The sequence below is a fragment of the Pelophylax lessonae genome (genome assembly GCF_965119305.1).
Source record: "Pelophylax lessonae genome assembly, chromosome: 1".
Taxonomy (NCBI): Eukaryota; Metazoa; Chordata; class Amphibia; order Anura; family Ranidae; genus Pelophylax; species Pelophylax lessonae.
The window spans coordinates 460,237,180-460,260,744 of record NC_138768.1 but is presented as its reverse complement, the minus strand read 5'-3'; the positions used below and the strand labels follow the sequence as shown (position 1 = coordinate 460,260,744).

General features: G+C 40.4%; 1 protein-coding gene across 1 annotated transcript in view; it reads right to left on the bottom strand.

Annotated features, from left to right (window-relative positions):
• Positions 1–23,565, bottom strand: part of JAK3 (Janus kinase 3) — a 184,719-nt gene that overhangs the window by 21,405 nt on the left and 139,749 nt on the right. The window contains exons 14-16 of the mRNA XM_082267037.1: positions 19,561–19,694; positions 12,015–12,147; positions 7,591–7,742 (exon numbers count right to left, since the gene is read on the bottom strand). Of these exons, the coding sequence (XP_082123163.1) occupies positions 7,591–7,742; positions 12,015–12,147; positions 19,561–19,694 (419 nt within the window). The remainder of the gene's footprint in view (positions 1–7,590; positions 7,743–12,014; positions 12,148–19,560; positions 19,695–23,565) is intronic.

Sequence of the window (23,565 nt, the reverse complement as noted above, 5' to 3'; positions counted from 1 at the left end):
CCCAGCATGTTTCGCTGTCGCTTCCTCAGGGGCATATAAAGGAATTGTAGTAATAACTAGAGCTCTATATGAGCAGACAAATACATAAAGTTATTAATAAAACAGACATAGAACATTTACAAATATATACCAAATAAATTGGGAAAAATCTCCACTGAACAAGTGACCATCACAATCGTTCACCCATGCATACCGAAAACCACCTCATACTCACCATGAAAGAGATGGAAAAATGAATGGGATAAGTGCATGTAACCCCAGAAATATCTACCGGGGGGAGGAGTGCAGTAGCCAGGATAAAGATAAATAGGAAAAAAGGGGAAAAAAGGATAGATACCGTGATATATAAACGTATAAGATATGTTTTTTTTCAAGACAAAACTTTCATATGTTATGTAGGTAAGTAGTCTAAAAGGCTACCTATAGCGCTTGCTTTAAATTAATAAATATATAAATATATAAAACTTCATAAACAAATAATTTGCAGAGTGTTAAATTGATATTCCATAAAAAAATATTGCAAAAAAAGCCAAACTCAAAATTGTCCAATATATCTAAAGATGAGTCCTTAGTGCAAAGAATTCCCAGTGAAAGTTTCAAATAAATGTGCAATAAGGTGATTCCTCTGTGCAAAACTTCTAGACAAAAGTGCAGGTGCTCAGCGCAATGGTGAATCCTATAACAAAGGTAAGATTCAAATACTCACCAAACGTTGTGGGTCATGTGTGCCTTATAGCACCATGACCTTTCAGACTTGTATAGCCTTCCAGGCTAAAGTGATCTCTTTGGCTTGCTTCAGGGCAGGTGAAGTGATAAGGTCCCCCTCTGTCTCCTCTCCCTTAGCCAGGCAAAGATGTATACAAAAAAAGGAGCTCCAGATAGTGTATTATCTTTTAAAATTTTATTCCCAATAGGGTAAAAAAATATACAAGAGTAAAAGAAATATAGAGCAAAAAAAGGAAATATAAAGCAGAAAAAGTCGGGGTTCAGTCCTCTCAAAATTGCAGCCCTATTTTGGCCGCCTGTGAGCGTGTGTTTGCGGCGCAAGCCGATCGGTGTGGACGCTAGCGGGAGAACTTCCGGCTTGCGTTCCACCCTTAGCGCACGTCACCACGCTGTGCATTCCAAACTGACGCGTTTCGTCACTTCCGGTGACGTCTTCACACCGATCGGCTGGCCCCGCAAACACACGCTCACAGGCGGCCAAAATAGGGCTGCAATTTTGAGAGGACTGAACCCCGACTTTTTCTGCTTTATATTTCCTTTTTTTGCTCTATATTTCTTTTACGTTTGGAGTTGTTTGCTTGTATATTTTTTTACCCTATTGGGAATAAAATCTTAAAAGATAATATACTATCTGGAGCTCCTTTTTTTATATACATCTTTGCCTGGGGAGAGGAGACAGAGAGGGACCTTATCACTTCACCTGCCCTGAAGCAAGCCAAAGAGATCGCTTTAGCCTGGAAGGCTATACAAGTCTGAAATGTCATGGTGCTATAAGGCACACATGACCCACAACGTTTGGTGAGTGATTGAATCTTACCTTTGTTATAGGATTCACCATTGCGCTGAGCACCTGCACTTTTGTCTAGAAGTTTTGCACAGAGGAATCACCTTATTGCACATTTATTTGAAACTTTCACTGGGAATTCTTTGCACTAAGGACTCATCTTTAGATATATTGGACAATTTTGAGTTTGGCTTTTTTTGCAATATTGTTTTATGGAATATCAATTTAACACTCTGCAAATTATTTGTTTATGAAGTTTTATATATTTATATATTTATTAATTTAAAGCAAGCGCTATAGGTAGCCTTTTAGACTACTTACCTACATACAACCTTTTTTACTATAGCAGCTGCTAAATAATTTACACTATATTTATTTATTTATTCACTGAAGTGCAATTATTATATATATTGAAGTTCTATTTTTATTCACTATTTTAGAGCAAGCGCTATAGGTAGCCTCCTTTAGACTACTTACCCACTTTCATATGTTATGTCTATGTCTCTATGTATAGTCTGTATACTCACTGTGTAACTTAAGTGATTAATCCTGTGCATTGCATTAAAAGGCTGTATGATCCTGTATGCACAGATCCTCCCCCTCCTGCAATGTCACTCTGGACAAGTCCAGATAAGCACAGTAAGTGTAGTTCAGCTGCACATGCTTAGTTTGGTCTCTAAGGCTCAGAGAACACTTCCTGGTTTTATCTGTGCTATTCAGGTCACATGGTATTACCATCACACATTTGGGCGTGTATACAGATCCTAAATGACAGCCCAGTCCCTCCCTCCTCCCCCATGCCCAGTAACTAAAAAAGGAACTCAGTGGGTGGGATGTCACATCTTGACTGATGGATGATTTTTATTTTTGTGGGAGGGTACATGTGGTCAGCACAGGGCCAATCAGCACTGTCCAGACATGTTCAGACAGAGAATTAAGGGTCTTAAAACCTGATAGGACAATTGTGGGAGAAATGAAAACTCCTCCTACAAACTATCAGCATTCACTGATACAAGTCACAAGATTGCTCTATTTGCTTTATACAGCTGATGAGAAAAGGTATTTATCAGTTTATATTTACTAAAATAATTGCATTTCCATGTTTTGTGTACTGGAGAAGACCAGATATAGTGAATGCAGGGTTCTGGGTTTAGTAACACTTTAACTTAAAGTGATATTAAACCCAAAATCAAACATGTATACTGCAGAATAGCAATTCTTAGATGTGATGGCTGTATTAGTTTCAATTAAAGTGTTACCAAACCCAGAACCCTTCATTCACTATATCTGGTCTCCCACAGTAAAAAGACCATGGAAATGCAATTGTTTTAGTAAATATAAACTGCTAAATACCTTTTTGCATCAGCAGTATATAGCAGTCTTGTGACTTCTATCAGTGTCTGGTTAAAGCTTGTAGGAGGAGTTTTCATTCTCCTCTGACTGTCTTATGAGGCTGCATGACCCCTGATCCTCTGTCTGGACAGTGCTGATTGGCCCTGTGTTGATCACATGCACAAGAAAAAAAAAAACTCTCTAGAAATACACACCAAACTGAGCATGTGCAGTCATCAGGAGATGGATCAGGTACTGTGGAAGAAGGGGAGGAACAGAAAAGACAGTATCGAACAGCCTTTTTACACAATGCAGAGGATTGACCCCTTAGGCTCCACAGTGAGTATAACAAGCTTGCTTTACTGAATATACAGACTGATTTTCCTTTTGTGGGTTTAGTAACACTTTAATCAGCCAGAAAATCTGTTTTCAAAAAGAACAGGCTCTCTTGTACATGTAGAAGTCAGAGGGTTCAGACAAACCATTTACCACTGACCGGGCTGCTTACATCAGTCAACTTGTATTTATCTATGAAAAACTTTATCCCAAAGGAAACAAAACTGTTTGCTGTAACTGCTTAAAAAGTTGTAGCCTTTCTCCATGGTGGGTAGCACTTGTCTGCAGCGGCATTGCAGTTGGAGAGGAGGTCAGGAGGACCACGGCTCCTCTTTGGTTTCCTGGGCCACTGAGGAAGCGATCCAATTGGATGTTGCAGCTCCAAGTGACTCTGGTGGCCAATTCGGATCAGGCAGAGCCTATATAAGGCACTGGCTCCCAGACTTGGCATGCATTTGCAAGTGGGTAGAGTAGGGACAGGTACCCAGTCTAATAGGGATGGAGCTAGTGGCAGCAAAAGGTTCCTGATGAGGAGATAAAGCGTAGAATTCACAACTTCTCTGGACATCTTCCTGATAGGGCACAAGGCAGCCAGGCTGCATTCAGCCCCTCCTAAAAGGCGCTGTCAGTTCAGCTGAGATCTGCTGTCTGCACACTGTTGGGATCCCGTGAGTGTCCCCAGTTGGGCTGTCTTCACACCGGGTTTATTGTAAACTGTCTTTGAATTACTTCTTTACATTGCACTTGGACTGTATGTGTTACTGCTGCTGCACCGCGCTGCACCCCACCTACAAGCTTGCTGAGGCGGCATTTAGAGAAGAGGAGGAGCAGACAGCATTGGAGAGAACCCAGAAGAGGAAGTTTGGGGCTGCTCTGTGCAAAACCATTGCACAGAGCAGGTAAGTATAACATGTTTGTTATTTTGATAAAAATAAAAGCTTTACAAACACTTATGGGAATTACCAAGAAGCAATGCATTAAAGTTTTGGTTTTGGGTTTAATACAGCTTTACTACTTACAAATTCTTAACAAAGCAGTAATTCCACTTTTGTTAAGAAAAAAAAAACAATTAAGTCTGGGTGATCAATATATATTGCAGGGATTTAACAAACTGTTGCAGATTCCTACTTTCTGCTGTGAAGAATAAGCGGTTTGTTCTTCTTTGTCTTTTTGGATACTGATTCTGAATGGGAGTGACTTTTTAATTATAGCTAATGCACTTGCAGTGTTCTAATGAGGAAAGTTGACTGGTCTGTATCCCTTTAGAAGTGATTAAGTCTTGGGGTGTTTCTCACCAAAAATTAAATTTTTGTTGCAGAGGATGCCTAAAATTGGACGTGTATCTTAGTACAGACTTCTGGTAAAAACAGTGAGCCAATCACATAAGCAAGAAATTACATTTCTGGGGGAGCTTTGTACCAAAACGGTGTACAGAAGGCTTCCAGGTTGCCATATTGCATTGAATTTTTCAAAAAAAGATGGCGCTGGGGATTGAAAAAGGAAAGGTAATTTTTAACAGTGTTAAATTACAATATGGTTTGGGTTGCAATTGTATATACCTTTTTTTTTTTAATTTGCTACCCTTTCAGCTTTAAACAATCCCTCACTAACCCTTATGGGTGCAGGGACTGGGGAGCAATTGGCCATCAAAGTCCACTGGGGAAGCACTGACTAAAGTTCTTTCTTTCAACAGCTCAGCTTACCCTGTTCCCCATCCAAGCAGTGACTTGGCTGCCTTCCAATCTTTTAATCTCCAAAGTATACACAAATGCTGTGGTGCGATTTCCGATACAACTTGAGTCCATAGAATCAGAAGCACATTATTTTCAATGGTGCCCGTTCACCTCAATGTGACTCTGTGCTGTGCAATTTTGTCAAAGGTCCCTGTGCTACTTTGGTGCGTCTTCAGTGGGATTTGGAAAATGCAGACCACATCCAAAGTCGTACAACATAATCACATCAAAATCACATTACAGTAGTGTGAACTGAGCCTTAAAGAGGGGCAAGATGAGCTGAACTGCTTAGTAAATGACTTAAAGTTGTTATAAAGCCTTACATATACCCACTGAAGTGACTAGTCTCACAGAGACACAGAGATGAAACAAATTCTCCTACAAAAGTTCTACATGTTTATCTGCAGTCCTCTCTTCTCTATAGCCCCCTAAGGCCCCTTTCACACTTGTGCGACTTCAAAGTCGCACGATTTTACCAAGATTTTGATGCAAGTTTGATTGGGCTTGAATGTCTTTGGACCTCAAAACGCATTAAAATAGTGCCAAAGTAGTGCAGGGACTACTTTGAAGTCGGTGCGACTTCAAGTTTCACAGATATGAATGGTACTCATTGGAAATAATAGAGAACAAATTGTCATGCGTCTTTGCAGTCCCAAATCTCATTACAAGTCGCACAAGTGTGAAAGGGGCCTAAAGCACACATTTTACACAGCATTTGTTAGCTCCAGCAGGCAGAAAGCAGGAATCCGACATTACATCATGCATAGTATAAAGCAGGGAGCTGTGTAAGCAGAGACCTAAGTGGAGGGAATGGCCACCCCCCACTCTGCACTGCCTCAAAGGGAAACATGCACAGCTGAGGCTGTCAATAACCTGCTGTGTCCTAGAGGGGGGATATGACTGTCTCCTTGCATTGTCTGGTGTCCACATAGACTGTGAACTATGCAGATAGCAGAGGGAATTACAGTAGGTACTTCAGATTGACGCATGTACACACTATAAAAGGATGTGCTTTGTTAATTCTTCTTTTCAGAGGTTTACAACCACTTAAAACAGTGTCAGTGCCTTTGCTGTGAACTTTAAAGGATGAATTACTTCATAGCGCTTGCAGCTATAGAGGTCAGTGATAGTTTGTTTTAAAATTAATTTACTGCTTTTGAAGATAATGTAAATAAATTAACTTTCCTCTCTGCAACCTGTGGTTTCATCCTCTGTCTGTTATTGCTCTGTCTTGTAGTAACACAGGATGCCGCTAACCTACCAGATTGAAATTTACTGACACGGCCAAGTTTTTATTGGCAATTCCCAAAAGTTACAAAATCACAGTTTTAAGTGCACATTTTAGTATTTAGGCAACCAGTATAATATGCAATTAGCAATGTGATTTAGGGTAAAAATTAGGGCAAAAAACATATTTTGTGTTTTATTTTCGAAATAGTAAGTAAGTAGGTCAGGTACAGGACTCAGGTGGGCAAGAAATTAGAATGGGCGGCACACACACATGAAATTGACTCTCAGAGTCACACTGACAGCAGTGTGTAGCAGCACAGATGATAAAATAGGACAAAAATATTGGCGCAAAAAAAGGGGATTTAACTAAGCCTCACTGGTAATGATCGTAATAATAACAATTTAGTCCATAAGACAATCCATGGTACAAGTACATATGCAGGCTCCTTTTAGGTGACAGCTCAGTGTGCAAGAAAGAAGAAGCTTGTGGATAGCTGGGAAGGAAACACAAGCACCATCTAAGTGTAGCATAGGAAGTTTAATAGCAGCTATGTAGAAATGTACTCACAATGACAAGCCATATATTGGGCATTTGAACCGCACCGCAAGATGTCCCTGTTGGCAGAGCAGAGTCAGGATGGCCTTGGCGGCTGGGCCTTGGGAGGATGCGGCCAGTGGATGCCGGCACTTCCTAGAACAGCGGGGAGCTCACAACGGCTTGTAATGACGATGCTTCCAGGTGCAGGGAGATCTCCTAGGTGGTTTGCGGAGCATGCACTCCTTCTTCAGGCCTCACCGACATGACACATCCCCTCCTAAGTCACAGTGACACAGTGACAGTCCCTCCATGCCAGATGGTCCCTTCAGTCCAGTCCATACAGCACTGACAGTCCTGCTCCGGGCTTGCCTTGCTCCCGTGCCATAGACCAGAACGCTCGGCTCTGGCTCCCTTGCACCATAAAAATCACAGTCAGGCACCGCCAAATGCCAAACCTTTCCCCCCCGCCCTACACTGGTGCCGCACAAACTCACTGAAGCAGCCACTTGGATGGTTTCACCTGGCTCGGGACTGGAACTATGCATGCGCAGTTCTGAGCCAAGCATCACAGTCGTATTTTTTACTGGCAACCTTTTTCTGTCACTGACATTTACTGGCAGGAGAAAAGTGCCCATTTTTTACTGGCTACCTGTAAAAATACTGACAGTTGGCAAAACTGGATGGAACCATAGCCTGGAATGGGGGACACAGGCATCTGACACTCCTGGAACTTACTTATGTTATATTGAAGATGCTACCAAGTGTAGGGGGTATTACAGGATATAAAATGTTTCTAAAGAAACAAGCAAATAGTAAATCTTTTTACCAATAAAAAATAATAACCTATGTTGCAAAGACATACACGTAAGCAATCACACTTTTAATTGTTTTTCATCCTTAATAGTGCACACCTTCTCTGGTTCTTCTGCATTGAGGGGTACAATACCATCATTAAAGATCTCCCATAGAGTGACCCCAAAGCTCCAACAATCGGACTCTAGAGCTAGGTTTTTGGGATCAGATACACATTCTGGAGCCAGCCATGGAATTCTCTCTAGCAGCACTACAAATGTAAATAAGCAGGCATTTAAAAAGCATGTTAGTATGTAAACAGTATAATATAAAGCAAGTACAGTACACAAAAATGTTTTAATAGTATTGAAATATGTACAAATTTGCAAATGCTAACAATGCAAACCTTAACATATGCAGTAAGTTTGACTTTACTTTACCTTCACTAGCTGCATGCTTGTTCTGTGTCAGAACCTAGACAAGGGCAGGCAACTAGCATTTTCATAAAAAGGTCAGAAATGGCAGATGCAACAGGGATGATTTTCTAAAACTGGAGCATGCAAAATCTGGTGCAGCTGTGCATAGAAACCAATCAGCTTCCAAGTTTTATTGTCAGAGCTTAATTAAACAAGCTGAAGTTAGAAGCTGATTGGCTATCATTCACCAGATTCTGAGTGCTCAAGTTTTAGTAAATCTCCCCCAATATTTCTCTTGTGGTCTCTTAACTCCAAAACAAAGTGCTGTAATGAGGGAGAAGGAGCCATGTTTAAGGTAATGCTATTGCATGCACTGCTTGCAACACGCAACTGAAAAAAAATAAAATTCCAACCACATGCATCTGCCATTATTTAAATTTACTGGTGTATCCTGGCTAAAGAAAAGGTCTGTTTTAAATGTACAAACACATAAGCAATAACATTGTTTTTTTTTTTTTTCCAAAAAGTTTTTATTTACATTGTTTTATGATATGGACCTTTTCATATATATATATACACATACCGGTATATATATATATATATATATATATATATATATATATATATATATATATGTGTATATATATATGCATATATATATATATACACACATATATATATATATATATATATATATATATATAGATATATGCATATATATATATATATATATATATATATATATATATATATATATATATATATATATATATATATATATACACATACCGGTATATATATATATATATATATATATATATATATATATATATATATATATATATATATATATGCGCATATATATATATATATATATATATATATATATATATATATATATATATGCATATGTATATATGCATATATATATATATATATATACATATATATATATATATAATATAAAATGTGGTTTGTGTAACTTTTTTTTTTTTTTTTTTTTTAATTTCCCTCCCTAGTTCCGCTCCCATGCAGCATTGCTGCTGCAGGGAATGGAACTAGGAAGTGATCACACCGACGGAGGACGGAGGAGCGGCGGGACTCTCGGCTGGCGATCTCAGCAATGAGAGATCATCGCTGGATCGCCAGGAGAAGGTAAGAGACACCGCTGCGCTCTCTGCACATTCACCCCGAGCGTGACTCGGGGTTACCGATCCTGCAATGAAAAATCCACCCCGAGTCACGCTCGGGATTACCGCCAAGGTGGTTAACATTGTTTTATGATATGGACCTTTTCATCAGTAGTTAAAGTGACCCTGTCAAGAAAATTAAATTGGCCAGATAGTTTATCCTGCAAAATAAGAGAGTAAATAATTACGCTTTCCAGTGCCCACACTGAACGTGGGTCCAGCAAAGAAAGAGAAATCTTTCTATATCTGTTCAGAAATCAACACTTTCAGGGGTGCTGCTCTCCTGATCCCCCAGCTGCACTCATTTGTACCCCCCACTGGCCCTTTACATAATTACTGTGTCCTGTAGTGACATAGGGGGTGGCGGGCGTTACCAATGCGTTAAAGCAAAGTTACACCCAAAATTGGAACTTCCGCTTTAAATACTCCTGACCCTCTGACATGCCACATTTTGGGGGGGGGGGGGGTGGGGGGGAGCGGGTACCTTGATTTGATAGGTACCCGCTCCTACTTCCTATCGGGCCTCCTAGGCAGCTCAAGCGGAAGTTCCCCCCCCCCCCTCCCTCCCTGCAATCATCTGGGACACGTCAGAGGCCCCAGAAGATTGCCCAGCCATTCACAATGCACGGCGCTACTCGTGCATGCGCAGTGCGCACCTGGCTGTGAAGCCACAAGCTATCACAGCCGGGTGCCCACACTAGAGGAGAGGGAGAGGAGCGAGGCTTAGGGCGGCCGCATTGCTGGATCCAGGCCAGTGTGTGTTTATTAACCGGTTAAGGACTGCCCGCCGCAGTTATACTGCGGCAGGCAGCCCCACCTGCGTGAACCGACGTAGGTATACGTCGGTCGAGCGCCTGCAGCTAGGGGGTGAGTGCGCGGGGACTCCGATGCACAGGGCAGGCGGCTCCGATTGCCGCCTGGCACCCGCAATCATTCCCCATTGAGAGAGAAAGACAGACAGCCGTTGTAAACACAGCTGACCGTTCTTCTCTCTGGAATGATCACAGAGTGCCTGTGATCCTTCTATGTAGGATAATTTCACAAGCCCATCCCCCCCACAGTTAGAAACACTACCCTAGGCTTACATTTAACCCCTTAATCACCCACTGTGTTAACCCCTTCCCTGCCAGTGTCATTATTACAGTAGCAGTGCCTATTTTTAGCACTGATTACTGTCACTGGTCTCCCCAAAAGTGTCAAAAATGTCAACCTATCCATTCAAAAAAAAAAATCGAATTTCTTTATAAATTTAAGTCAATATGTATTTTGCTACATATGTTTGGTTAAAAAATCCCAATAACCATATACTGATTGGTTAGAGCATCTACAAACTATAGGATATTTCTATTCTATTATTTTCTTATTTTTTTTTTTTACTAGGTATGGCAGCAATCAGCAACTTATAGCAGGGCTGCAAAATTGCACTGGGCATTCGGACACTTTTGACACTTTTTGGGGACCAGTGACACAAATACAGTGATCAGTGCTAAACAAAAATTCACTGCCATTGTGCTGATGACACTGGCTGGGAAGGGGCTAACATCAGGGGTGATAAAAGGGTTAACTGTGTGTCTGACCAGTATTTATATGTATATATACTGTGGGAGGTGCTTTTACTAGGGGATCCATGCCTTCCCTCCTGTCAGAATGGCAATCTGCCTTGTTTACCTAGTTTGCATTCTGCCGCTCTGCTGGAGGATCGGCAGTTGCCAGCGGACATCGAGTCCACGGTACCCACCACTGGGTTCCCACTTTGTGTGATCACAGCAGGAGTGAGCCTTTGGCTGCAAGCATGCGCGCCCCCTACCCGGAAGAGCTGGTTTAAGTATATATACACACGTAATCCAGCGCAGAGGTGCTGCCCTGTAGCAGTAAAATTGCAATAGGGTGGCCCATAAGAGACGAATGAACCTCCCAGATAGTGTCTGTTAGTGCCAGATTGTCTACCACCCTATCAAAGTCCCTCTTTAAGCCGCTGATCACCACCATTACAGTATAGCATCTATAACTACATAAATTCAAGTATATATACCATAGTTTGTAGACACTATGGGGTTGATTTGCTCAAGGCAAATGGACTGCGCACTTTTGCAAGTGCAATTTCACTCTGCAAGTGCAGTTGCTTTAGGGCTTAGTAAATGAGGTAAAGCTTCACCTTGCAAAGAACACCCAATCACATGCAAGGGGAATAAAAAAAACTGCATTTTTGCTTGCACATGATTGGATGATGAAGTCAGCAGAGCTCTGCCTCATTTACTGAGCTCTGGAGCAACTGCACTTGCAGTGTTCAAACGCACTTGCAAAAGTGCACAGTCTATTTTTCTGTAGTAAACCAATCCCTATAACTTGTGCACAAATCAATCAATATACACTTATTAGTATTTTTTTCTTTACCAAATTCATGTAGCAGAATACATTTTAGTCAAAATTTATGAGGATATTTGATTTTTTGGTTTTGTTAATGTGTATGCTTTATAACATAAAACATTGTTTTGTTTTTTTGTTTTATGTAATATAAAAAAATAAAAACCCAGTGATCAAATGCCACCAAAAGAACGCTCTTTTTGCCAGTTAAAGTAGCATGGTGCTGAATAGCAAAAAAATGCTCTGGTCATGTAGGGGGAACAACCTTCCGGAGGTCAAGTGGTTAGGTAAGGATTGTATATTGACCAAAACTTTTATAGCTTCCTTTCAAGCAGAGTCAGATGTATTATGTTATAATGATTTCCCACTTACAATAGAACCAGAGTTACATGAACTGGTAACCTAGAAGATACAATAATATTAGATACAAAAAGCCATGGGACTCACACCTCATTGTTAATTCTTAATAAGAGGATGCATTGTGTGACAATATAAAAGTAGAGAATAAGGTAAATGTACAGACATTGGACAAAATGTTTGATAAATCTGATAAATGTTTTCTGAAGAGCTTACTTCCTTGATCGAGGATTTTGATGCTTATACCACGGTCACTGAGTTTAATGAAAGGGGGGGTATCCTTGTCACCTTCACGGGTCAAAAGTATTTTTTTAGCTGAAATGTTCCCATGAACTAGTTGCTTATCCTCCTGTAGAAGAGACAAGAGACATGTGTTTAAAGATATGTGTTCTTCTACATCAGGGTTTCTCAACCAAGGCTTCGTGGAACCCTAGGGTTGCTAGAGGTTCCTTGAGCAATAGGCAATTACTTAAATAGGAATTGGGATTTGAGATGTGGCGCTGCTACTGATATATTACCCAATAAGCAAATATAACTGTAAAGAGTGCACCATTCATACAAAGAAATCGGTGAAATGCATTGAGGTTTCAGCGCGACGTCATTTCCGGTTAGCGGCTGGTCAGAGAGGTATTAGACGCACGCCAGCTACAGAGCGGCGGTTCCTGGATTTTATACCATTGCCTGTATCTAGTGCCAGTAGAGGCACCTACAAATGTGAGTTACCACTTTTTAAACTCTGCACAAACCTTTAATAAAACTGATTACCCTATGAGAAGTTTCTCTACATTTCTTTGAGTACAAGCGGATATACGTGATCCTGACCCACCCCTAGAAGAAAGTGGTCCCCAAAAAGAGAGGAGATCTACAGGCACTTTAGGTCCCAGAGGCCTGAGTGCTTCTGGTGAGTGGCCACTGCTTACTAGTGGAGAATCGGATATCTACTGCACCATTAGCCTGTTGCACCAAGGGAAAAAGGATTTCTACATCACCAAGCACTATCACTGTGGATACGATGTATTATTAATTTATGTAGTGCGGTCTTGCTCATAATGTTTATTTTTTAATACTTTATATGTTTAACCCACTGGGTTATTACACTGAGCACTTTGCATCACCTCATGATGTTTTTTGGCACCTACCATGTATGATACACCATGAATTATTCATTTTTTATATATTGCAATCATTGGGATACAGCACATGTTGAGATAACAGCACAGATTGGCACTAGCACTTTAATTATTTATTTATTTATTTATTTATTCATTAGAATTGATGTTTAACATTCACAGCACTTTTTGAGTGATTTTAGTCACACCCATCTTAGTATGGGTTTTGGAGTCACCTATTTCTTTGTATGAATTGTGCATTCTTAACAGTTATATTTGCTTATTGGGTAATATATCAGTAGCAGCGCCACACCTCAAATACCAATTCCTATTTAAGTATTACCACTTAAATTGTAGGCAGCTCTACACAGGACACAGTTATTTCATCAGGGCCATACTCCTTACATTTTTCAACACAATAGGCAATTTCTGCCTCTCAGATAAGTTTCCAATGACACTATTGTTCCTTTTAGCTATCTGTAAGGTGGTAATTCTTCCCAATGATGACAAGAGTAAGGAGCATTCTTCCCACTGACTGTCACTCTAATGTGTTATGAGTTGTAGATTTTTAATTTTATCGGGGGTTCCCCAAGACCAGAAATTTATTTCAAGGGTTCCTCTGCGTTGAAAAGGTTGAGAAAGGCTGCTCTAGAGAGTGGATAGTCACTTCTTTTGATATGGGGGATATGCAATTTAGGTTGACCTGCATTTTTGTTGCATCTGGTCAGCATGAAAAAAAAACAGCCTTTTTTTTAGGAGGTTGCATATTTAAAGTGATCGTACGGGTTCAAACACAAACATAAATATACAGTGCCTTGCGAAAGTATTCGGCCCCCTTGAACTTTTCGACCTTTTGCCACATGTCAGGCTTCAAACATAAAGATATAAAATTGTAATTTTTTGTGAAGAATCAACAACAAGTGGGACACAATCATGAAGTGGAACGAAATTTATTGGATATTTCAAACTTTTTTAACAAATAAAAAACCGAAAAATTGGGCGTGCAAAATTATTCAGCCCCTTTACTTTCAGTACAGCAAACTCTCTCCAGAAGTTCAGTGAGGATCTCTGAATGATCCAATTTTGACCTAAATGATGATAAATAGAATCCACCTGTGTGTAATCAAGTCTCCGTATAAATGCACCTGCACTGTGATAGTCTGAGGTCCATTTAAAGTGCAGAGAGCATCATGAAGAACAAGGAACACACCAGGCAGGTCCGAGATACTGTTGTGGAGAAGTTTAAAGCCGGATTTGGATACAAAAAGATTTCCCAAGCTTTAAACATCCCAAGGAGCACTGTGCAAGCGATAATATTGAAATGGAAGGAGTATCAGACCACTGCAAATCTACGAAGACCTGGCCGTCCCTCTAAACTTTCAGCTTATACAAGGAGAAGACTGATCAGAGATGCAGCCAAGAGGCCCATGATCACTCTGGATGAACTGCAGAAATCTACAGCTGAGGTGGGAGACTCTGTCCATAGGACAACAATCAGTGGTATACTGCACAAATCTGGCCTTTATGGAAGAGTGGCAAGAAGAAAGTCATTTCTTAAAGATATCCATAAAAAGTGTAGTTTAAAGTTTGCCACAAGCCACCTGGGAGACACACCAAACATGTGGAAGAAGGTGCTCTGGTCAGATGAAACCAAAATTGAACTTTTTGGCAACAATGCAAAACGTTATGTTTGGCATAAAAGCAACACAGCTCATCACCCTGAACACACCATCCCCACTGTCAAACATGGTGGTGGCAGCATCATGGTTTGGGCCTGCTTTTCTTCAGCAGGGACAGGGAAGATGGTTAAAATTGATGGGAAGATGGATGGAGCCAAATACAGGACCATTCTGGAAGAAAACCTGATGGAGTCTGCAAAAGACCTGAGACTGTGATGGAGATTTGTCTTCCAACAAGACAATGATCCAAAACATAAAGCAAAATCTACAATGGAATGGTTCACAAATAAACATATCCAGGTGTTAGAATGGCCAAGTCAAAGTCCAGACCTGAATCCAATCAAGAATCTGTGTAAAGAACTGAAAAATGCTGTTCACAAACGCTCTCCATCCAACTCACTGAGCTCGAGCTGTTTTGCAAGGAGGAATGGGCAAAAATTTCAGTCTCTCGATGTGCAAAACTGATAGAGACATACCCCAAGCGACTTACAGCTGTAATCGCAGCAAAAGGTGGTGCTACAAAGTATTAACTTAGGGGGCTGAATAATTTTGCACGCCCAATTTTTCAGTTTTTTTATTAGTAAAAAAGTTTGAAATATCCAATAAATTTCGTTCCACTTCATGATTGTGTCCCACTTGTTGTTGATTCGTCACAAAAAATTACAGTTTTATATCTTTATGTTTGAAGCCTGAAATGTGGGGAAAGGTCGAAAAGTTCAAGGGGGGGCGAATACTTTCGCAAGGCACTGTATATATATATATATATATATATATATATATATATATATATATATATATATATATATATATATATATATATATACTGTATATATATATATACTGTATATATATATATATATATATATATTTTTTTTATATTTTTTTTCCAGGCACCTGCAGAAAAAAGGTAGATATAATTTGACTAAATGACTATTAAAGGCATTAAATGACTATGAAATAAAAAGTAAATAGTCATTAACATTCAGCAGCTGCTAATACTGCAGTTGCTGACTTTTATATTAGGACACTTACGGTCCAAGAATCCAGTAGTGTCTTTACCCGATCAGATTTTTCAATCTGCTATCTGCTATATTGCGGCTTCACAGCCAGGTCTCTACTGCATATGTGCGAATCGCAATGAGCTCTGTGAAAGGGCCGGCTGCGGGGGAAGGAGAAGGGTGGCTGAACTTCTGGGTGAGTTTGCCGCAGCGAACTTGTGCGGGCTAGATCATACTGGATACGTCTATTAACACACACAGTTCGACTCGGTCCCACCCCCTGTTCCCTTGTCACTAGATTTGATTGACAACAGCAGGAGCCAGTGAGGAGGAAGAGAGAGAGCTGTGCTGCTGATCTTGGGCACAGTGCTGGATCAAGATCAGGCTCAGGTAAGTATTTAGGGGGGCTGGGGGGAGCTGCACATAAAAGATTTTTATCTTAACAACTTCCACCCCGCCCACTGTACATATACTGTGGCACTCTGCCGCTGCTGGGCAAAACATGGATGTAAACACAGCCGTCTGTCATTCTCCCTTAAGCCCCGTACACACGTACCGATCGTCGTCATACAAACGTCGGCGGACGAAAGATCTGCCGATTGTACGCTTGTTAGTATGGTGCCTCCGACAGCTGTCTGCGCACATTCTGCCGACAAGAGTCTTTCTTGCAAACATGAAAATTTTTGTATGCCGACACCAGAACGGACGATTGTTCGCCAGTCAGTACAGAAATCAGCCGACAGACCGCAGATTTGCAAAACTGGGCATGCTCAGAAAAGAAAAAACACAGGGAAAGTTAACCATTACATGACATCACTTCTGCAGTCAGCTGAAGTCGGCGGACAAAATTCTTGTGCTGTCTTTGCACTTTTCAACAGACATCGACATCCCGGGGAGAAAAGACGAACGTTTGTATGACGACGATCGGTACGTGTGTACGGGGCTTTAGATTATCACAGAGGCTATGTGATCCTGCTATATAGGATCGCATGTCTCTGTGAAGATTTCACAAGCTACGCCCCCCTGACAGTTAGAATCACGCCACTAGGGATACACTTAACCCCTTGATCACCAGTAAAGTTAACCCCTTCCCTGTCAGTGTCATTTTTACAGTAACAGTGCATATTTATAGCACTGATTACTGTAGTAATGTCACTGGTACCCCCAAAAGTGTCAAAAATGTCAGTTAGGGGTCCGATCTGTCCTCTGCAGTGTCGCAGTCCCGCAAAAAAAATCACAGATCGCCGCCATTACTAGTTAAAAAAAAAAACAACAAAAATGACATAAATCTTTCCCATAGTTAGTAAACGCAATAAATTTTGCGCAAACCAATCAAAATACGTTTATTGTGATTTTTTTTACCAAAGCAGAAATCAAATTAGCCTAAAATGTTAAAACATTTTGATTTTTACATTTTTTTTTGAGAATTTCATATAAAAAAATATGAAAAATATTGTTATTTTTTTCAAAATTGATGTTATTTTTTTGTTTATAGCGCAAAAAATAAAAATCGCACAATTGATCAAATACCACCAAAAGAAAGCTCTGTTTGTGGGGAAAAAAGGACGTCAATTTCATTTGGGTACAGCGTAGCACGACCGACCAATTGTCCGTTAAAGCCACAGAGTGCCGAATGGCAAAATAGGGCCTGCTCATTGAGCAGCCAAATCCTCCGGGCTAAAGTGGTTAATGCAGAGAATGCATTAAGGTAAAAAAAAAACCTTTAGCTTTTACAACCATTTTAACTTGTTACAGCTTTCCTTGAGCCTCAGTTACACACACATTTAGCAGTTTAATTATAAAAAGTGGTTTTGCAAATAAATTAGGCTTCTGAACAATTGTTAAATATTCACATGAGAATTAGTCTGAGCACAAATGCATTTTCCCATGGCTTCTAATACGTTAGAGGCTGGCTGAAATAAATGCATTACTTCATTTGTATTTCCACTTCTGCAGCTAAACTGGAATAACAACTTCTTTATATTTGTTACATGTTCCCATTGTCATGATGCCTTCTCATCACACACATCTAAGAGGTAAGAACTATTTAAAAAACATATTTTTAGATATCTAACAAATAAAAGGAATTGCCCTGTTGCCTAACCAATCTATAAATAAACCTCACGCTTGCTAACAATGTTAACAATGGAGCTGCTGCACCTCAAACCTGAATGCCAGATCCGAAATATTATTTAACAAATAAAAGAAAGTGCGCTGTCTCCTAAATGACAATGAACTCATAACGTGAAATCCCACATATACACATGTGATAAAGCACTATTTCATAACAAAACCGCTCATCATAACTTGGTAAATTGGCAATATAAATAAATAAATGAAAATGCAATTCATCAATGACTATGAATTAGTAGAACACATCAAAAATATAATAATATAAAATCTATAAATAAATAACTAAAAAAAAAAATCATAAATAACTCAAAGGTCACTGATTAATCTTATAGAGTCCATCCATGTGCATTACTTTATAAGAATAATTAGTGACTTTAAATTAACCGCTTGCAAACCGCCGCAAGTACATATACTGCGGCGGTCAGCCCCTCACAGGCAAAGTGATGTATATATACGTCACTAGCCTGTGAGGCTCTGGGGAGCGAGCGTGCTCCCGCGCGGTCACGGACCCCCCCGCACGTGTGACCGGCGGACCAGATGTCCGCCGGTCACTCGGCGATCGTCGGTGCAGAGGGAGAAAGGCAGGCAGCTGATGTAAACAAGCTGCCTGTCATTCTCCCCTGTGTAGGAATTGAGATCATACAGTTCTGCTATGTAGGTCCATTGATCACTGTTCCTACACCTCAAGCCACAGCCAATCATAGTTAGAATCACGCCCCTAGGGACACACAAAACCCCTCCCTCTCAAAAAAAAGTTAACCCCTTCACTGCCAGTGTAATTTTACAGTAACAGTGCATATGTATAGCACTGATTACTGTAGAAATGTCACTGGTAACCCCAAAAGTATCAAAAATGTCAGTCAAGGGTCCGATCTGTCCGCCGCAATGTCGCAGTACCGCAAAAAAATTGCAGATCGCCGCCATTACGCGTTTAAAAAAAAAAATGACAAAATTGACAAAAATCTTTCCCTTTGTTAGTAAACGTGATAACTTTTGCGCAAACCAATCAAAATACGCTTTTTGCAATTTTTTTTACCAAACATAGGTAGCATAAAACAAATTGGCCGAAAATGTTAAAAAATTTTGATTTTTACATTTTTATTGGGGGAATTTCATATAAAAAAATGTGAAAAATATTGTTATTTTTGCAAAATTGACGCTCTTTTTTTGTTTATAGCGCAAGATCAAAAAATCGCACAGGTGATCAAATACCACCAAAAGAAAGCTCTGTTTGTGAGGAAAAAAAGGACGTCAAATTTGTTTAGGTACAGAGTCGCACGACCGCGCAATTGTCCGTTAAAATCACGCAGTGCCGAATCGCAAAATAGGCCCTGGTCAGGAAGGGGGTAAAATCTTCTGGGGCTTAAGTGGTTAAGAATGATTTTTTTTATTTTTTTTCATTACTTATTTATATATTAATACCAATTTTCACATTTCTGCTGTGTTATACTAATTGATAGTTATTGATGAATTCCATTTTCATTCATTTATTTATTTTGCACAATTGTTATGAGCGTTTTTGTTATGAAATCCGGTTTTATCACATGTGCATATGTGGGAGTTCACTTCATGAACTCATTGTCTTTTAAGGAGCCAGCGCACTTTTTATTTGTTAAGTAATATTTTGCATCTGACATTCAGGTTTCTTAGGGTGCAGCAGCTCCATTGTTAACATAACCAAGCCTGAGGTTTATTTTTAGATTGGTTTAGTATTTTTATGTATGCTTAACTAATGGGAACATATAGAAAAATGCACTGGGGATTACTTACATTTTACTGCAAAAAATGGAAATGCGCATTCAAGTCTATTTGTTACTAAATCCTGGAATTTATCAAGTCATACCATATAACAGAGAGCGTAGGCAAGCTGCTTGACCACTTCCAGCTTCCAGCTGACAGGAATAGGACCCTTCTGATGCTGTCTTTTTAAGTAGAGATCTAAGGCACCCAGAACTATAAACTCCTGGACCATCACAACTAGAATATAATAAATAGATTGTAATATGAAAAACTGTAAAGAACTCCAAGATAATGTGCTACAAGGTTTAAAGGATTAGTTCACTATTATCAAAAAACTGCTTATGTAGGGGCGCCTGTATATAAAATTAAACTGTGCATGCAGCTTTGACTAAAGCTGGATAATCCCCCTAATTTATAAGTGTAGGCCTTTTATGTACCTTCTGAAGCCTGACTGAAACATTTCCAGAGATGGCATCTTGCCTTGATGCTAGGACGTTGCTAAGTCACTCCAATGCATTACTGCTCACCCCCACCATCACAGGAGCGAGTTCTCAAACTCCCACACATGTGTGGTCTACTATCTCTTCCATTGCAGCATCACTGAGCTCAGAGCTAATGCATCACGGGGAAAAGAGAGCATGCAAGGGGCTTTAACCACTTGCCGACCACATACTGTAAATATACGTCGGCATAGTGGCTCTCCCAGGCAATACCACGTATCGGTACGTCATTTGCCTGGGAGGAGCTAGGGGCGAGCGCGCGCCGCTGGCAGCGCGCTCCCACCCCTGATCGTCAGCGGGGAAGCTGGAGCGTGTGTCAGGTGGCTCCGATTGCCGCCTGACACCGGCGATCTCTCCCCGCTGACAGAGAAGGACGGTCAGCTGTTGTAAACACAGCCATCCATCCTTCTCCCTGCAATGATCACAGAGCTCATGTGATCCTGCTATATAGGATCGCATGTCTCTGTGATCATCTCACAAGCCCAACCCCCCCACAGCTAGAATCACTCCCTTAGGCATACATTTAACCCCTTGATCACCAACAGTATTAACCCCTTCCCTGCCAATGGCATTATTACAGTAACAGTGCATATTTTTAGCACTGATTACTGTAGTAATGTCACTGGTACCCCCAAAAGTGTCCAAAATGTCAGTTAGGGGTCCGATCTGTCAGCTGCAATGTCGCAGTCCCGCAAAAAATCGCAGATCGCCGCCCTTACTAGTAAAAAAAACAATAGAAATGACATAAATCTTTCCCGAAGTTAATAGACGCAAAAACGTTTGCGCACACCCATCAAAATACGCTTATTGTGATTTTTTTTTACCAAAAATATGTAGCAGAAAACAAATTGGCCTTAAATGTTATAAAATTTTGATTTTTAATGTTTTTTTTTTTTTGGGAATGTTATATAGCAGAATGTGAAAAATATTGTTTTTTTTTTTTTCAAAATTGTCGCTATTTTTTTTTATTTATAGCGCAAAAAATAAAAATCGCACAGGTGATCAAATACCACCAAAAGAAAGCTCTATTTGTGGGAAAAAAAGGACATTCATTTTATTTGGGTACAGCATCGCACGACCACACAATTGTCCGTTAAAATAATGCAGTGCCGAATTACAAAATAGAGTCTGGTCATTAAGCATGAAAATCTTCCGGTCCAGAACTGGTTAAAGAGGTTCTAAACGCATTCTCTGCATTAAGGTAATAAACCTTCTGTGCCACAGGATCCCACAAGCCCCCTCTTATACTTACCTAGGCTTGATCTCGATAGAGCGCTATGCCTAAGAGCAGCAGCTCTCTTTGCTCTCTCCCTCCTCACAGGGCAGATTGATAGCAGCAGGAACCATTGGTTCCTGATGCTGTCAATCAAATCATGTGATGAGGGAACAGGGGTGATGCCAAGTCACACTGTTTGTGTTTATAGATGCTCAGGATCAAGACCACACTAGTGTCCCCATAGGAAGCAGATTCCTATGGGGGCACTCGCCGAAAAGAGGGAGCCAGGAGCGTCAGTGGGGGATCCTAGAAAAGGAGGACCAGGGCTGCACTGTCCAAAACCAGGTAAAAAAGGTTTACAATCACTTTCAGCTGGGAACTGACTGAGTAACAATGTTTCAGCAAACAAGGCAGGACCGGGTGATGCCATCTCTGGGAGTTTTTTTGTCCAGGCTTTGGAAGGTATTGTACATAAATGGCCTACACCTATAACAAGGGCAGTATTTATGTTTGATCCAAGCTGCACAGTTTGTTTTTATCTACAGAAGTCCCTTACCTGCAGTTTTTTGGTAAAGGAAGGAGAACTAACAAAGATTACATCAAGTTGCATTTTTACTGTATTACCACAAAACAAAATTAACTGCAGGGGGAGACAAGTATTAAAGCTAAATTAAACGGCACATCATTTGAAATGTATACAGTTTATACAATCAACTGTGCTACTTGCCCAAGGATTTTTGCTTTTCTGAGATTTTTAGGAACTTAAAACTAAAGAAATATTCAGGTACTTATACTAGCTGTATTTTAAAATAAAATATTTTTTTTATGTATACATGGTTGAACATAATGGTGTTTTTTTTTTTTTTTTTTTGGATAACTGTCTATTTTTTATTTATTTAAGACATTTTTCAGAACATATAAAGAGAGATCTACAAATAGATGGCAAACAAAAGAAGAAGAATTACAGCTATACAACGCGTAATGGTTTTTCTATCTGCCTGGAGTTCATCTTTATGTTTTTTTATTATAAAGAGTCGTGGGGAAAACATGAGTTCATCATTTGTTCAATATTGTGATTTCACTGGCAATATGATTATCATAAATCTTAGCACATAACATATACATTTGTTATACACTATAAAATATTGTGATGAATTTCTAAATGCGAATTGTATGCACGATGATTATTCCCAAGTGGTTACTTTATTATCAAGAATATACTGTATAGTTACTGTATATACTAGAGTATAAGTCGACCCGAATATAAGCCGAGGCCCCTAATTTTACCACAAAAAAAGTGGGAAAACGTATTGACTCGAGTATAAGCCTAGGGTGGGAAATGCAGCAGCTACTGGACCCAACTGGACCACCACGAGACACAAAACAGGGGCTGCGGGCATGGTACAGGAGATGGCGCAGGTCATGGTATAGGCAAGGAACAGGTCATGGTAAGGGTATGGCACAGGTCATGGTACAGGCATGGCACAGGTCATGGTACAGGCATGGCACAGGTCATGGTACAGGCATGGTACAGGCATGGCACAGGTCATGGTACAGCCATGGCACAGGTCATTGTACAGGAGATAGTATAGGCATAGCACAGATGATGGTGTAGGCATGGCACAGTATATACAGGCATGGCACAGTATTTACAGGCATTGCACAGTAGGTATAGGCATGACACAGTAGGTATAGGCATGGCACAGTATGTACAGGCATGGCACAGTAGGTATAGGCATGGCACAGTATGCACAGGCATGGCACAGGAGATGCAGTGCTGCGGGCATGGTACAGGAGAATGTCCTGTACCATGCCCACAGCACTGCATGAGGAAAGGCAGGGGCTGTGGAGGAGTCTCCCTTACCTTTTGGTGAGGCGCCTTTGATTCAAAAATCGCGCTGCCCGGCGCCAATACGTCACCGCGAATGCGCCGCCGATGCTCAGGAAAACCCAATCGGCTATTCCCGGGCATGCGGCATATGCTCGGTAAGACGTCGGGGCCGGGCGGCACCATTTTTAAAAAGACACTGAGACAGTGACTCGAGTATAAGCCGAGGGGGGCATTTGCAGCATGAAAAAACATGCTGAAAATCTCGGCTTATACTCGAGTATATACGGTACATAGTTAGTCTGGTTGAAAAAAGACACAAGTCCATTTAGTTCAACTAATAAAAGGAAAAAAATATATATACAATCCTATATACACAACTCTTTACCTACAGTTGATCCAGAGGAGAGCAAAAAAAAAACCACCAGCAAAGCATGATCCAATTTGCTCCAGCAGGGGAAAAATTTCCTAATATCCCTACCTGATCCCCCGAGAGGCAATCGGATATTCCCTGAATCAACTTTACCTAAGAATATTAGTATCCAGCTAAAAATAGGTACATTT